At 47.0% G+C, this 13,808-nt stretch overlaps 1 protein-coding gene and 1 long non-coding RNA gene across 2 annotated transcripts; both read left to right on the plus strand.

Annotated features, from left to right (window-relative positions):
• The first annotated feature begins 104 nt into the window (after positions 1–104).
• On the plus strand, positions 105–8,881 carry WDR77 (WD repeat domain 77). Its single transcript, XM_019457826.2, has 10 exons — positions 105–343; positions 597–782; positions 1,784–1,925; positions 2,208–2,257; positions 5,065–5,135; positions 5,270–5,324; positions 5,798–5,869; positions 6,437–6,545; positions 7,094–7,162; positions 7,754–8,881. The coding sequence occupies exons 1-10, from the start codon at positions 229–231 to the stop codon at positions 7,911–7,913; spliced, it is 1,029 nt and encodes a 342-aa protein (XP_019313371.1). The 5' UTR covers positions 105–228; the 3' UTR covers positions 7,914–8,881.
• A 2,060-nt stretch (positions 8,882–10,941) lies between these two features.
• On the plus strand, positions 10,942–13,477 carry LOC109272038 (uncharacterized). Its single transcript, XR_002082225.2, has 2 exons — positions 10,942–11,631; positions 13,208–13,477. It is a non-coding gene; the product is annotated as an uncharacterized LOC109272038 (long non-coding RNA).
• The last annotated feature ends 331 nt before the right edge of the window (positions 13,478–13,808 follow it).

A 13,808-nucleotide genomic window follows, 5' to 3' on the forward strand; every position in this document is an offset into this window, starting at 1 on the left:
ACTTGCCTCGGATTTTCTTCTCGCGATAAGAGGCACGGAACGCGGAGAACCTTTTGCCGAATCGCAGCCGACTGCGGAATGGAACCGTACAAGCAATTCTCGCGAGATGTAGAGTGACCGTAGCTTGTGGAGAGGGGCGGAGGCCCAGAGGGGCACCACGTGGGGACTGCCGGAGCTGTCTCGGGCGGGCGTTCAGTTTGGGTCTAGGTTGGAGTTGGAACCGTGGAGATGCGAAAGGAAACGCCGCCCCCACTAGTGCCCTCGGCGGCCCGCGAGTGGAACCTTCCCCCTAATGCGCCCGCTTGTATGGAACGACAGTTGGAGGCTGCGCGGTATCGTTCTGGTGAGCCAAGATCCCGGGCCTGGGAGCTCCCTCATCCTGCCCGGGATGCCCTTTCCAGGACTGGCCTTTCCAGCGCTCCTCCCCGCCCCGCACGCCTTCCTGACCCCCACCTCGCGTCGCCTAGTTCAGTCCCCAATCTTAACCCCGCGTTCCTGAGCTCAGACCCAGACCCGGCCCGCGTGCTGTTCAGTGTGGTCACCATGGAGACGAGCCCTTCCACTCGTCCAGTGCTGACAGCTTGTACTTCCCTTAGATGGGGCGCTCCTGCTCGGGGCCTCCAGCCTGAGTGGCCGCTGCTGGGCTGGCTCCCTCTGGTTGTTCAAGGACCCTTGTGCCGCCCCCAACGAAGGCTTCTGTTCCGCTGGAGTACAGACGGAGGCCGGAGTGGCTGACCTCACTTGGGTTGGGGACAGAGGTATCCTAGTGGCTTCCGATTCAGGTGAGTCACTTTCTCCTCGACCCCACAGGTGAAATAGATGATGGGATACTGGTAGGGCTGGACTCAATCTTTAATGTTCCATAATCAGTGCTTGGGGGGGCTTGAGGGTATTGGCCAAAGGAGAGCTCTTGTGTAGTGGGAAAATACCTTTTGGAGACTCTAAATTGCATGGGGGGAATTTCTAACAAAATTAAGGAATGGATAAGAACCATTTTATGTTTCCAGTAACCTTCCCAGTATCTCTCCTCAAACCCAGACAATCTTGATCTTAAAGATGATGCTTAAGTCAGTTTGTGTTGTCTCTTTCCATTTCTTCCCATTTTCTTCTTTTTAAATGTCTTTATTTTGCTTCCTTTGTTTTGAAAGTCAGGTTCAGCAATGGAGTCTTTGACATTAAAAAAAAATCAGTATTTGGGTGTTGGAAGGCATGCATAGAAGTGGGGTATTAAAAACTGAGCCTCTCTGACAGTTGAGCATGAGCACTACATATTCAAGACAACTTTTGGGGTGTTTTCTGTACTTAATCTGTGCCTGTGCAAGACATTCAGTTATTCAGCATATTTTTAAAGATGCTGTGAGACATTTATGCAAGTTGTTCAACAAATACTAATGTTCAAGCAATTGGGAAGATTTAACCACACTGGGCTCTGTGCTACACAGATTGTGGAGACTTTAGCCTTGTGTCCTGGGACTTATTTTCCAGTGTTTTCTCACTGGAAGCCAGATAATGGATTTTGCCAGTCATTCCACCTTTCCTTGTCTTTCTAGAAGTTTTCCCCACCTCGTTTTCTGGATTGTTAACTAAGAAAACAGTAATGCCAGCATAAAGCCAGATGGCTTGGAAATTAGCTAAATCCTCTGATGATAATGGATTTTGCTTTTATAGCAATAGCTTACTTTGTTAGTTTAGTGACAATGGATTCACTTGAATCTTAGATGTGAGTTACTGTCTTGGTGTTGTCTATGCTCATTTCCCTCAACCTTCACCCCACTCCCAACAGGTGCTGTTGAATTGTGGGAGCTGGATGAGAATGAGACACTCATTGTCAGCAAGTTCTGCAAGTATGAGCATGATGACATCGTGTCTACAGTCAGTGTCCTCAGCTCTGGCACACAAGCTGTCAGCGGTAGCAAAGACTTCTGGTGGGTCCTTGTGTTCATCGCTCCTGTATTTTAGACCTCTGCTGGGTGCCTTTACTATCTTATTAGCCTCATCGAGTAACGTTTTGGGCTTATTGTAAGAACCCGGTGATTAATTATGATTAAGATTTTCTTAGAGATATTGCAATCTATTGTGAATAGACCTTAGTAGCAGCCCAGTAAGCAATGACATAGGACATGTCAAAGGAAGTTCTTGTTTGAACACGTGTTTTTATGTAGATAGTATAGGTCAAAATTAAGACTCTGTTTCCTTTTGCTTCTTAGTATCAAGGTTTGGGACCTTGCCCAGCAGATGGTACTGAATTCATACCGGGGTGAGTACACATTCTTTTCAGTCTGGCCTTAGCTGTTTTGTTGTTATTCTCCCCTTGGGCTCATTGACTTTGGATGTTAGGGGCAGCAGTTCCTTGCCCTCTGCCTGATGGTTTTCTTCCAAAACTATAGTCAGGCCCCAATATCTATCCCTAGCCTTTTCTGAATTTCCCTGTTTCTGGTGATGGCCCCACCATCTTCTTGGCCACAGGGGACTCCACCTCTCAGTCCTGTTCCCCCCTCCTGCTTCCTCACTATTAGTGGGTCCCCAAGTTCTTTGGAACCTTTTTCCCCTTGGTCAGGGATCTTCCTTTCCGTTTCTTTCTTTCTTTTTTTTTTTTTTTTTTTTTGTTTATTTTTGAAAGACAGAGTGTGAGTGGAGAACGGGGAGAGAGAGAGAGGGAGACACAGAATCCGAAGCAGGCTCCAGGCTCTGAGCTGTCAGCAGAGCCCAATGTGGGGCTCAAATCCACAGACCATGAGATCATGACCTGAGCTGAAGTCGATGCTTAACCAACTGAGCCACCCAGGCGCCCTCTTGCTTTCCATTTCTGATGCTTTTTGTTTTCAGGCTTTACCTCGCATAGATGGTGGTACTCACCTCATCTCTCTACCTGTAGTCCCTCATCTTTTGTGGTTTCTGTGGCTTGTGGATTAACATCCCATTTTCTTGTCCTGGCATTCAAGCCCTTCTGTCACTCTCCCTTCAAACATACTGCTCTAATTAAACCCAAACATAGTAGATCCTTGGCCTTCTCCAAGTATAAACCTGAAACTTGGGAATCGTGAGCTTTTGAGTATTCACTTCCACAGAAGTTTTTTCTGGTGAGAACCATCACTTTGTATTAATGTTACTTTTTCTGCTTACTTTCATTAATAGCAGTACCAGTTGACTTTATTCGGAGAGCCATTCTTCATGAAGATGACATCTTCGCGAAGATAACGCATAGAACATTAATGTGTGTGTGGCTAAGAGATGTTCATTCAATGGCTAAGGGCCTTTCCCTGCCAATTCTAACTTTGGAGTGCGTGATTCACTATGTGCCAAAGCAAAATCAAACTCATACACATCCTGGACCTTCAGGGTCCAAGACTCGTAAGCAGTCAAACAATGTTAAAATGCTGGTGCTAGAGTCTATTACGTGTGCCTTTTGTTTCTTAGGCCCACGAGGGGTTTTCCTGGTCTGTGCTAACTCTTTCAGTACTTCCTCTGTTCAGCTTTTTTCATTAGTTCTTTGTGTTTTTGTCTGAATTGCAAATCCCCTGAGGGCAGAGGCACTACGTGGTATCTTTTTTTTTTTTTTTTAATATAATTTATTGTCAGTTTAGCTAACATAAAGTGTATGTAGTGTGCTCGGTTTTGGGGGTAGATTCCCGTGATTCATCGCTTACGTATGGCACCCAGTGCTCATCCCAACAAGTGCCCTCCTCAGTGCCCATCACCCATTCTCCACAGTGTGGAAGTTCCTCAAAAAGTTAAAATAGAACTACCCTACGTCTTCTTTATCTTTTATACTTTCCCATGGTGCTTGTGTCTGAGCTTTGCTTTCACTTGAACAATCCTTTGTCATTGTGTTGGCTTTGTATGGATTCTAGGGCAAGGAAAGAACTATGGAAGGTGGTTTGATTACATTCTCCTGTCTTGGGGCAGAGCCATATTCAGACCACTTCAGGTAATCTGGTCAGATGCCATTATAGTAGGTGGTTTCCACAGCCTGTAATTAACACATAGCAGCGATCTTCAGAATTTTTAGCATGTCGGCCTGAAAATTTTTCAAAAAATTACCCTCTTACACGTTTTTATATTGGCAACTAATTTAAGCTTAAACGGTTGCAAAGGAAGTAATTTCTGGTCATTTATTGTGTACTGGTTTCAAGGATATGTTTGTCAAAATTTTGGACTTGGAGATTAAGCCTCTTCAATATGCAAAATATCTACCGAATAACCTAACTGGCTAAAAACCAATCAGCACTGTTATGCCAGCTGGCCAAGTTAGACTTCACTTCCTGTCAGAAAAAGTCCGACTTCGTTTTTAGGTTCAGTTAGACTTGTCAGATGTGTCCTTACCACAAACGTTTGCCATATTTTTCAAAATTTTCATTGTTAGGCGGAAACAGAGATAAGTCCCAGAGCCACCCTGGTGCTCATGGTGTGTTGTGGTTTGTGGTCCGGTGAAATGGGGCCAGCCCCTCCACTGGATTGTACCCAGGTGCTCTTTCTTTTACTCTCTGGTTCTTAGGGAAAAGCCCCTTTGTTTTATGCCTGTGGGTTTTGTACCCCTAGGCATCGTGCCATGGTGAGGTGCGGGACGGCTGAGAGGTGCATGTGCCTTCTACACCTGGGAAAACGGGAATGTGAGAGCGGAGGGAGGCAAGGGGCACAGGCAGACTGCGGCAGCTTCTCGGTTCGATTTCAGGAAAGAGAACATCGGAAAAGTTTACTTCCCTAAGAGTAGCAGCGTCTAGAAGTCCCTTGAAAGGCTCTGTGTTACCTGGAGGTGTGTGCGTGCTACACAGCAGAATACAGTTGCTGTTCTGGGGTGTACATTCCTTCATGCTTCTTGCTCAGCCCCTAATTCCTCTTTCTTGTCTTTACTAATTCATTTTTCTCCCCCAAGCCTGTTTAGGTTCTGTAACTCCAACATTTTCTCCGGGGTTTTGTCTAATCCAAAATCTCTCACAGAACGGGTTAAGTCGCATCCTGAGACAAGGCCCGTTTCTCACACCTCCCTCGGTAGTATCTGAGCTGTTCGGTAGTAATGCGTCCAGCTTCTGCTCTGTCCTACTTCGCTTTCTCTCTCCTTCACAGCTCACTCCGGGCAGGTCACCTGTGTCGCCGCCTCTCCCCACAAGGATTCCATGTTCCTTTCATGCAGTGAGGTGAGATACAGCCTCTCCTTCCCTCCCCACTTCCTAACCACACTCAAACCTCCGGCCACAAGTCTAGAGTGGACACCTGGCCGGCAGCTGCTTTGGGGATTGTGAAGCCCTTTTTCCATCCCTCCTCCTTCTAGGACAACAGAATTCTACTCTGGGATACCCGCTGTCCCAAGCCAGCATCACAGATGGGTGAGTCTGAGAGCCGGTGGTGGGAAGGTGTACTAGCAACCCACCTGGAAGAGGCTTCCTTGGCGAGAGACAAAGGCACAGTCACCAGATCCTCAGTCATTGTGACATAGGGGACGTAGTCACTCTCTTTCCCTCTGAGGTTCTATTGATTCCATTTTGTGCAGTGGGGACCAAAAGGAAGGGTAGGCTTGTGGGTGGCCGATTCCGTTCCTGGGACGGGTGGACAGAGGGGCCAGAATTGTTCTCTTCACGCTTTATGCCTGAAACTTGCCTGTGACTCGGGTCCGTCCAGAAAGGGCAGGAGGCTGAGGGATCAATGAGGTTTTGAGGGTCAAGGGCTAGGACACAACTGTCTTCACAGGGTTTGGGAAGGCGAATAAAGGTGCTTCTGGGACTTAGAGTGACTTCGTTTGAGAAGCTTCTTCACAGAGCTAGGCTCTGAGTCTTATTTCAGAGCCCTCTTCTCTCTGCAGGCTGCACTGCCTCTGGCTACCTACCTACCTCCTTGGCTTGGCATCCTCAGCAGAGTGAAGTCTTTGTCTTTGGTAAGCCTGTCACACCACATTTTTATGCCAGGAAGGGGGAGGACGAGGGCACGCTGACCCTGTAACGCACAAGGCTCCAGCTGCACAATCTCAGCAGTGCACTTGGCCATCACCTGTATTATGCCAGTGATAAGGTGGGATGATCCAGAAGTGGTTTTCGTTTGGCTTTGGGAAAAAAAAAACCACGACGACTTTTTTCCTGGTAGATTTGATTGCTGATTGTGCGTTCCAGCTCCTGTATTCTGGGCTTGGCTGCAAGTCGGTGGAGTACAAAACAAGTGGATTGCTACATAGGGACTTCTGTTGCAGAATAGGGCTCACTCTCGTGCTCTTCTGGTGATGAGGCTGTGCGTGTGGTGACATAGTCTGTGGTTGAAATAATAACTACCTCGTTCATTAATTTTCAACAACCACCAGTGACTAACGATCCCTACTTTACAAAAGAAGAAACTGATGCTCAGAATGGTTAGCTTGTGTAAGCTTGAGGAACTAGCATTCAGATCCAGGTCTGGCTGACTCCAGGGCCCATGCTCTTACCCACTGTGATGGGCTCCCTCTTTTCTCTAGGTGATGAGAGTGGGACCATCTCCCTTGTGGACACCAAGAGTGCAAGGTGTGCCCTCAGCTCAGCTGTGCACTCCCAGTGTGTCACTGGACTGGTGTTCTCCCCACACAGGTACTGTCCTTTGTTCCCAAGGGCCTGGTGGGTATGAATGGGAACTGCACACGGGGAGTGCTTAGTTTGCAAAGCATTAGCTGATTAGGTCATTCCTTAAAGCAGACGGTGCTCTAATTAAGGTTTCAGAACACTAAAGATCTCTTAAGACCATAGTCCTTTTTTGGGTAGCACGGTCTTGTGTTCACATGGCTAAAATAGGGTCTTGTTCCTGCACAACACCCAAAATGATGAATATCGTGGGCTTCTGGGACTGTGTGGTTGGGAAGGCCTGTGTTTCTGGGTTATTGCTGAAGCTGCAGGGAGGGCCTAGATGGGGCGGTTAGTTGCCGGGATGATGGTCAACCCCGGCTCGCTCCATTTCCCTCATCCTTCCCTGCAACTTGTAATGTGGACTTGAGTGGTAGCCAGACCTTAACCTGAGGTGGGGATCAGGCCACCTCCTCTGGGTTACTTTGGGGTGGGGGTTGAGGGCAAACCAGGTAGGATTTGTCTTGGAACCATGGCTTTACCTCTCATAACCGCCCCCTGCCCCCTTGCTCTCCTAGCTCTCCCTTCCTGGCCTCTGTCAGTGAGGACTGCTCACTTGCTGTGCTGGACTCGGGCCTTTCCGAGGTGTAAGTGTGAAGTGGGGTCCTGTGACCGGGAATCGGGGACAAGAGCGGAGGGTGGCTGGGTCCTTTCTGTCTCCATGCACTGTCTCTCTCAAGGGGGCTGGGTGATGGGAGCCGGCTGACACCGACCGGCTCCCCGTCCCCAGTGCTGGCTCACAACTGGCCCTGGTAGAGGAGGGGTGTGGTGGTCGGTGGGATTTCCAAGTCTGGTGTTCCAGCTGTCTCCCAGAAGGGGGCAGTCGACCCTTTTCACGCGAAGAACACGTATATGAAATGCAACCTGCTGTGCAGTGAAAGGCACCAGAGTCCCTGAATTATACTGCCTTCTTTGCCATGATGTGCTCTCTGATCCTGGCCCATGTTACTACCCTTGCTCTAGCCACCATTTCTTCATGAAGTTAGGGTGCTGGATTGAAGGGTCGATGAAGTTCTCTGGATGATTACACTCTATCCTGGTGACGAGGCCACACATCTGGTGAAGTTGGTATAACACATCCCAAAAAGGTGCCCTGGATGTGTTGGATTCTCTCTTTTCTCCAAGCCTGCTTTCTCCTCATTCTCACCGTGCCCAGACTTTCCTTTTTTCTCTTCTAGGTTTAGAAGCCGAGCCCACAGAGACTTTGTGAGAGATGCTACGTGGTCCCCGCTCAATCACTCCCTCCTTACCACAGTGGGCTGGGACCATCAGGTCACCCACCACATCGTGCCCACGGAGCCTCTCCCAGCCCTTGGACCTAAGAGTGTTGCCGAGTAGATAAGACAAAAAACAAATCCCCCATGAGTAACCACTCCCTTTGCCCTGCCCTCTCAGTCTGTGAGACCACACAGGAGCCTTATACACTATGTTGATACACTAGATCTGGGCAGTTAATAGGCATTGTCTCTCAGCCCAAGGAAGGCTGGATTCTGGGATCCTGTAGTCCTAGGGAAGAAAAACTTTCCTAAAATTGGATATGTATGTGTGTCTGAGTGTGTGTGTAGATGCATAGTTTTTGGTGGGGGGGGGGGGGGAATTAAAATCCATCTTATGTCTTTCCCAAGTCCTTCCCCCACCAAAAAAAACCAAAAACCAAAACCAAAAAACCCCCAAAAAGTTCACAAAAGGGTTTTATGCTTCCTGTGTAGCTGTGCATGAGGAATTGGCCGTGGCTAGATGAAATGTGGGATGTGGGCATCCCTGGATTCTTGGAAGCAGCTTATATACTACTCATGGAGATAGAAGCAACTTTATTTTTTATAAAACTTAATCTACCTTTCTCATGGGCAATGCTTCCATCCACAAAACTCTTGCCCGACTCACCTTGAGGAAGAGCCAGAACACTCATCGTAGTTTTGCACATCTTGCCGTGAAACTGACTCAAAAATACATTTTTTGGCTGGTGCCTGTGTAATGCTCCCCACCCCTCGTGGAGTTGTGTGTATGAAAGATGAGTGTTTTCCTGTCCTAGATTCCATGGAAAAAGTTGGGGGGTGGTACAGAGCTTAAAGGCATTTCGATTAAGTGAAAAACTGACCCAGGCTTGCAGAGAAACATGTGCCACGTCTCCCATCCCCAAACAGCTTGGGGCCTGACCTCTCCTGGCCTCTGGATCCCTTTCTCTGGATATAGAAAGTCTGAATGCTGTTTTTGTGGACTCCGAAGATTTTAAATGCAGCATCAGAGAATCAGAAATACTGGTTGGTGAAATAAAAAGTTTAGGCTTTGCTGGCCTGTCTTTTGAAGTGTGTGTTATGTGCAGTTGGACACATCTCACTTACGTGAGGCATCAGGGTGTTCGTCTTCTAGCCCGTTGTCTGTGTGCTTCCCCAGCCCTTAGAGCAGCTAGTTGGAACTTAAAGTAAATGTTGAGTCACTTGGGTTGATGGGCTGGCTACCACCATAAATCATGGTCAATTACGGATTATGAAACTCAGTACAATCAATTATGTACTTTAGTGCTTTGCAAGTTTAGCTCAGCTAAAATCACATGAAACTGAGTAGTTTGAAGGAATATGGATGAAATATAAATAAAGCTTCCATGCTGCACCCTTGCCAAGCATGAGCTCTTGTCACAATAACCCCCAAGTAAAAACAGTGGAATTTGTAGTCTTGTGCTGTACTGGGTTTGGGGTAGGTGGGAAGAAACCCTTCACCGTTCTTAACTACAGCTTCTTGAAAGGTAATAGGGTGGGTGGGTAGAAACATTTTAAGTTCTTCTCAGAGGTAAACTTCACAAAGTTGTGATGGCCTAGAGAAAGGAGGGGTGAGGTGGGTAGGAACTAAATTTGCCTAGTCCTTTTCCTGGTGAACTCAGCCATGGTGGAGAGGAAAGCAGTGGAGATGAGAACCCAAGGAAATGTCCACCTGTATCAGGGTGTTTAAAATGACAGGAAAGAAAGAAAACCTAGGTTTTGAAGAGCCACATTATTGTAAAAAAAAAAAGAAGGGGGGGGCGCCTGGGTGGCTCAGTCTGTTAAGCATCTGACTTCGGCTCAGGTCATGATCTCACAGTTCGTGAGTTTGAGCCCCACGTCGGGTTCTGTGCTGACAGCGCAGAGCCTGGAGCCTGCTTCACATTCTGTCTCCCTCTCTCTCTGCCCCTTCCCTGCTCATGCTGTGTCTCTCTCTGTCTCAAAAATAAATAAACATTTAAAAAAAAATTGGTTTAGATTCTGATCTGTGCTGATGAGAGTGATCACATCTGTTGATTGCCACCGAGACATTTGCAAACCTAATCAAAATCACCACCCTGCCCCCGGGCTGCGTGTGTGTGTGTGTGTGTGTGTGTGTGTGTGTGTGTGTTACAGTGAGCAAACAATGAGAAATGCAGTATTACACGTAGGGTTATTCACTTGGGTCCTGGATGTGGGAATGGTTTCAGTAGCATGAGCATAGACTTACTGGTGAGTTTGATTTCCAACCGGTCATTTTACTTTGTTTAAAACTGGGGGCATTTATGTTGCATTTAATTTCACTGGTTCAGATGTCTAATGCTGGAATGAATCCATTTCCCTGACTTCATTGTTCTTACTCTGAAGCCCATCAGCCTGACTCACTCTATTCCACTGCTAATCCCCAGTCCGTGGTTACAGGAAGCTTGCTCCTTGGGTAGTGAGTGCCCAGAGCCGAATGCTGAAGGAGGCTCAAGTATGGTTTCAGGTGGCACCAGACATTGCTCTGGTTCCCAAGGTCTCTCTCCTGCCCCACAGGACAGGAGGTCAGCTCTTTAATAAATAGCTACATAGGCATTTCATGCTGACTCCCCACGTTACAGCAGCAAAAATACCCGAACAGTACTACCTTCATCAAATATTCTTTTTTGAACTGCCTCAATGTTTAAACTATATGAAATTAGAGGTTTGGGAATAATCCACATTTTCTAGTACACGTTAGTATTTTAAAAATCCTCACGCACGGGGGCACCTGGGTGGCTCAGTCACTTGAGTATCCGACTTCGGCTCAGGTCATGATCTCGCAGTCTGTGAGTTCAAGACGTGCGTCGGGCTCTGTGCTGATAGCTCAGAGCCTGGAGCCTGCTTCGGATTCTGTGTCTCTCTCTGCCCCTACCTGCTCATGCTCTGTCTCTCTCTCTGTCAAAAATAAATAAACATTTAAAAAAAATTTTTTTTAAATCCTCATGCACAACGAAAAATAATCTTTTATCTTGAATATTGGGAAACACTGCTCTGTCTAGCCACTTTATTGTTAAAAACATTTTTTTTTAAGTTAACTCCACGCCACTCATGGGACTTGAACTCACAACCCCCAGATCAAGAGTCACATGCTCTTGATCTGAGCCAGCCAGGCACCCTCATCCCATTCATTTTAAAGATGTAAAATGGTTAAGATCTTTCAAGTTTGCACCAATCCATAGTCAACACTCTGGGCTCTTGGATTCATTCAATCAATTGATTTTGTTCAAGTCATACTTGTCCAATTTATCCACATGAGTATCACAAAAGTTTGGCCAAATGCTTTGCTAAAACCGAGGTATTTTGGCTCTGATCTTGCCTTCGTCTACTTGGGTATTGTAAAATCTGGGAGGGGGTGCGCTGCCGTAGGCATTTCTTCAGTAAGCCAACTAAAAGACGTTTGTAAATGTTTTCCCATGAGAACAGGCTAGGCACCAGGGAGGAGTATTTTCAAGTATCCGGGTGGGTGTGTAAAATAACAATGGTATTTTCTGACAGCAAAATGTCAAGGATTGAGAGCAGACAGAGCGACATGGCATACTGACTTTCAACAGAACCCTCACTCGGCATTTACTATTCATCATCTGCTATACACATGGAGTCATAGTTCCTATCCTTGGCATGATTGTCCCTGAATGAAGCAGAGGTCCCTCCCGGGCATCCATTGTTACATCGTGGTGTTCTTTGCATCCATAGCAAAGGAATCAATGCATCCATAGCAAAGGCATGGAATCAATGGTTAGGTCTGAGATCCTGCCTTGTCCACTGCAGCAGAATAGGATCCCAGAGGACTGACCCAGGTACAGATGAGGATAGTGCAGATTGGCAGGCAGACTGAGCTCTGTGCTGGGGACAACATTAGGAGCTAGTGCTTCCTGGAGGGAGTCGGGATGGAAAGGCACAAACCAAGTGGGAAATCTCAGTGATACGGAATCTGGGGGACAGGAGGTGGCAGGAGGGAGGCTCAGAATTAGAGAGAGGCATGCATCCACATCAGGGAGGTCTTAAAAGATAGCCAGCAAAGGCCCCAGGTGCCTGGCAAGACTGAGTCAGGACCCAGGCGCTGGGAAACAACTGTAGCGCCTACAGTTTACAGAACAGGAAGAAAAATGAATGCGGAGACCCATTAACAAGAATTAGGGGACCTGGGCTAGAAATTGGGAAACAAGTAAGAGCATGGTCCTTAGTGTTAGAAACCACACCAGGGGTAATGTAGCCAGTGGTACAAGTTGTTGCCCATCCTAATCCAGTGTTGCCCTCAGGAGGCTTAATTATTTCCTGATTCAGGTTACTGTTAGCCCAAGGAATGGAGGGTGGCATTGAGCAGGTAGGTGGGACTCCAGTGGCCTCAGTGACGGTACAGAGTAAGTCTGTTTGGTGATAAAACTCACATTTTCCCCACTGCACCTATCCAAGAGAGATAAGAGAGATGCATACATCTCCAAGAGAGAGACATACACTCGGGGGTGTGAACAATCTGTTCACTAGACTAGAAGCTCCCTGAGAGCAGAAACTGTCTTGATCACCATTGCATCTAGAGTGCCTAGCAGGGCCTGGCGCATGCTCAACAAGTATTCGTTGAGTACTTAAGGCAAGGCAAAGATGGATGAGTAAGTGGAGACAGTCTCTTTTAGGTGGGGTATTCCATCAGGCTTACCCAGAGTTTTACTGAAATATTCCTTGCCTACACATCCTATAACATCTGCTGTTTTTATTCCATGATATCCAAGCAGTCTTCTTTTTTTTTAAATTTTTTTTAAAAGTTTATTCACTTTTGAGAAAGAGAGAGACAGAGCATAAGCAGGGGAGGGGCGGGGAGAGAGAGAGAGAGACAGAGAGAGAGAGAGAGAGAGAGAGAGAGAATCCGAAGCAGGGTCCAGGCTCCGAGCTGTCAGCACAGAGCCCCAGGTGGGACTCAAACTCACGAACCGTGAGATCATGACCCGAGCTGAAGTCGGACGCCTAACCGACTGAGCCACCCACATGCCCCCAAGCAATCTTCTGATTAAAAAATTTATCTTCCTGGTTTCTTCATACTGGAAGTGAAACTAATTTAACCACTAGTCATTGTATTTTGCCGTGTCATTTATTATATTGACATCTGGTTAGTACCTCGGTGAAGTGTGGATGAGGTGAGCAGTGTCAGTCTCTGAGAAGATGAGCATCCGATTTCTGGTCCTCCATGATTGAGATTCAGATCAGGAAATATGGGACCTACTCATGATTTGAGATCCTCCGTAGCAGAAAAAGAAAACTGGCGGATCATAAAAGCATCTGGCTACAGATCTATTTTTGTTTATCCTTCATATTGTTGTTGTTGTATTTTTAAAATATTGGCTTTCAGGTATCCAGAATTGTATTCCTTATATTCCTTAGGTTCATAACACGTTCTCAGCGTTGGCTCGTGTACTGGCTCAAACACCGTTGACCCACAGGAAAATTCAGATTTTTGTCTTCTCTTGAGAAACTAAGGGATCTTCCAACACTGGGTCTATTTCACTACATGGCAGCCGTGAGTGGTTACTCAGAACAGCTTCCTCTGTTCATACCCATCTCTAGTGTCTCCTGACCAAGAGGCTTCATGTTAGTTGGTGTATGTCACTCGGCTCGGACTGCTATCCTTCTAATAAAGTGGAGAGTGAGCTATTTTATTGAGCCCGCTTCACCCATTTACATTACCTGCCTGGCGAGTCTCGGATGGGAGTTTGAGAACCCCGCTCTGCTGGGCAACTGTTCTGGCATCCTTAGTAACAGCTACCGTTCGCTGAGCCCTTATTATGAGCAAAGCCCTGAACTAACAATGTTTTGTACGTCATCTCGTTGACTCCTATAAAACCGTATGAGCTGTTTTACGAGTGCGGAAGCCGAAGCTCAAAGAGCTAAGCAACACGGAGGTTCAAACCTTACCGTGCCTAGATCCAAGGCTGGGACTTTTAAACTTTATATTCCACCCCTTCCCCAACTAATAATCCGGTAA

This window comes from Panthera pardus, unplaced genomic scaffold, assembly GCF_024362965.1.
Source record: "Panthera pardus isolate Hobbes unplaced genomic scaffold, ASM2436296v1 HiC_scaffold_11, whole genome shotgun sequence".
Taxonomy (NCBI): domain Eukaryota; kingdom Metazoa; phylum Chordata; class Mammalia; order Carnivora; family Felidae; genus Panthera; species Panthera pardus.

Excerpts from the sequence above, each read along its gene's own strand:
- WDR77 (XM_019457826.2), top strand. The coding sequence starts at position 229 with ATGCGAAAGGAAACGCCGCCCCCACTAGTGCCCTCGGCGGCCCGCGAG. Across the intron at positions 2,258-5,064 it reads GGTACTGAATTCATACCGGG|CTCACTCCGGGCAGGTCACC; the intron begins GTGAGTACACAT and ends TCTCCTTCACAG. Across the intron at positions 5,870-6,436 it reads GAGTGAAGTCTTTGTCTTTG|GTGATGAGAGTGGGACCATC; the intron begins GTAAGCCTGTCA and ends TCTTTTCTCTAG.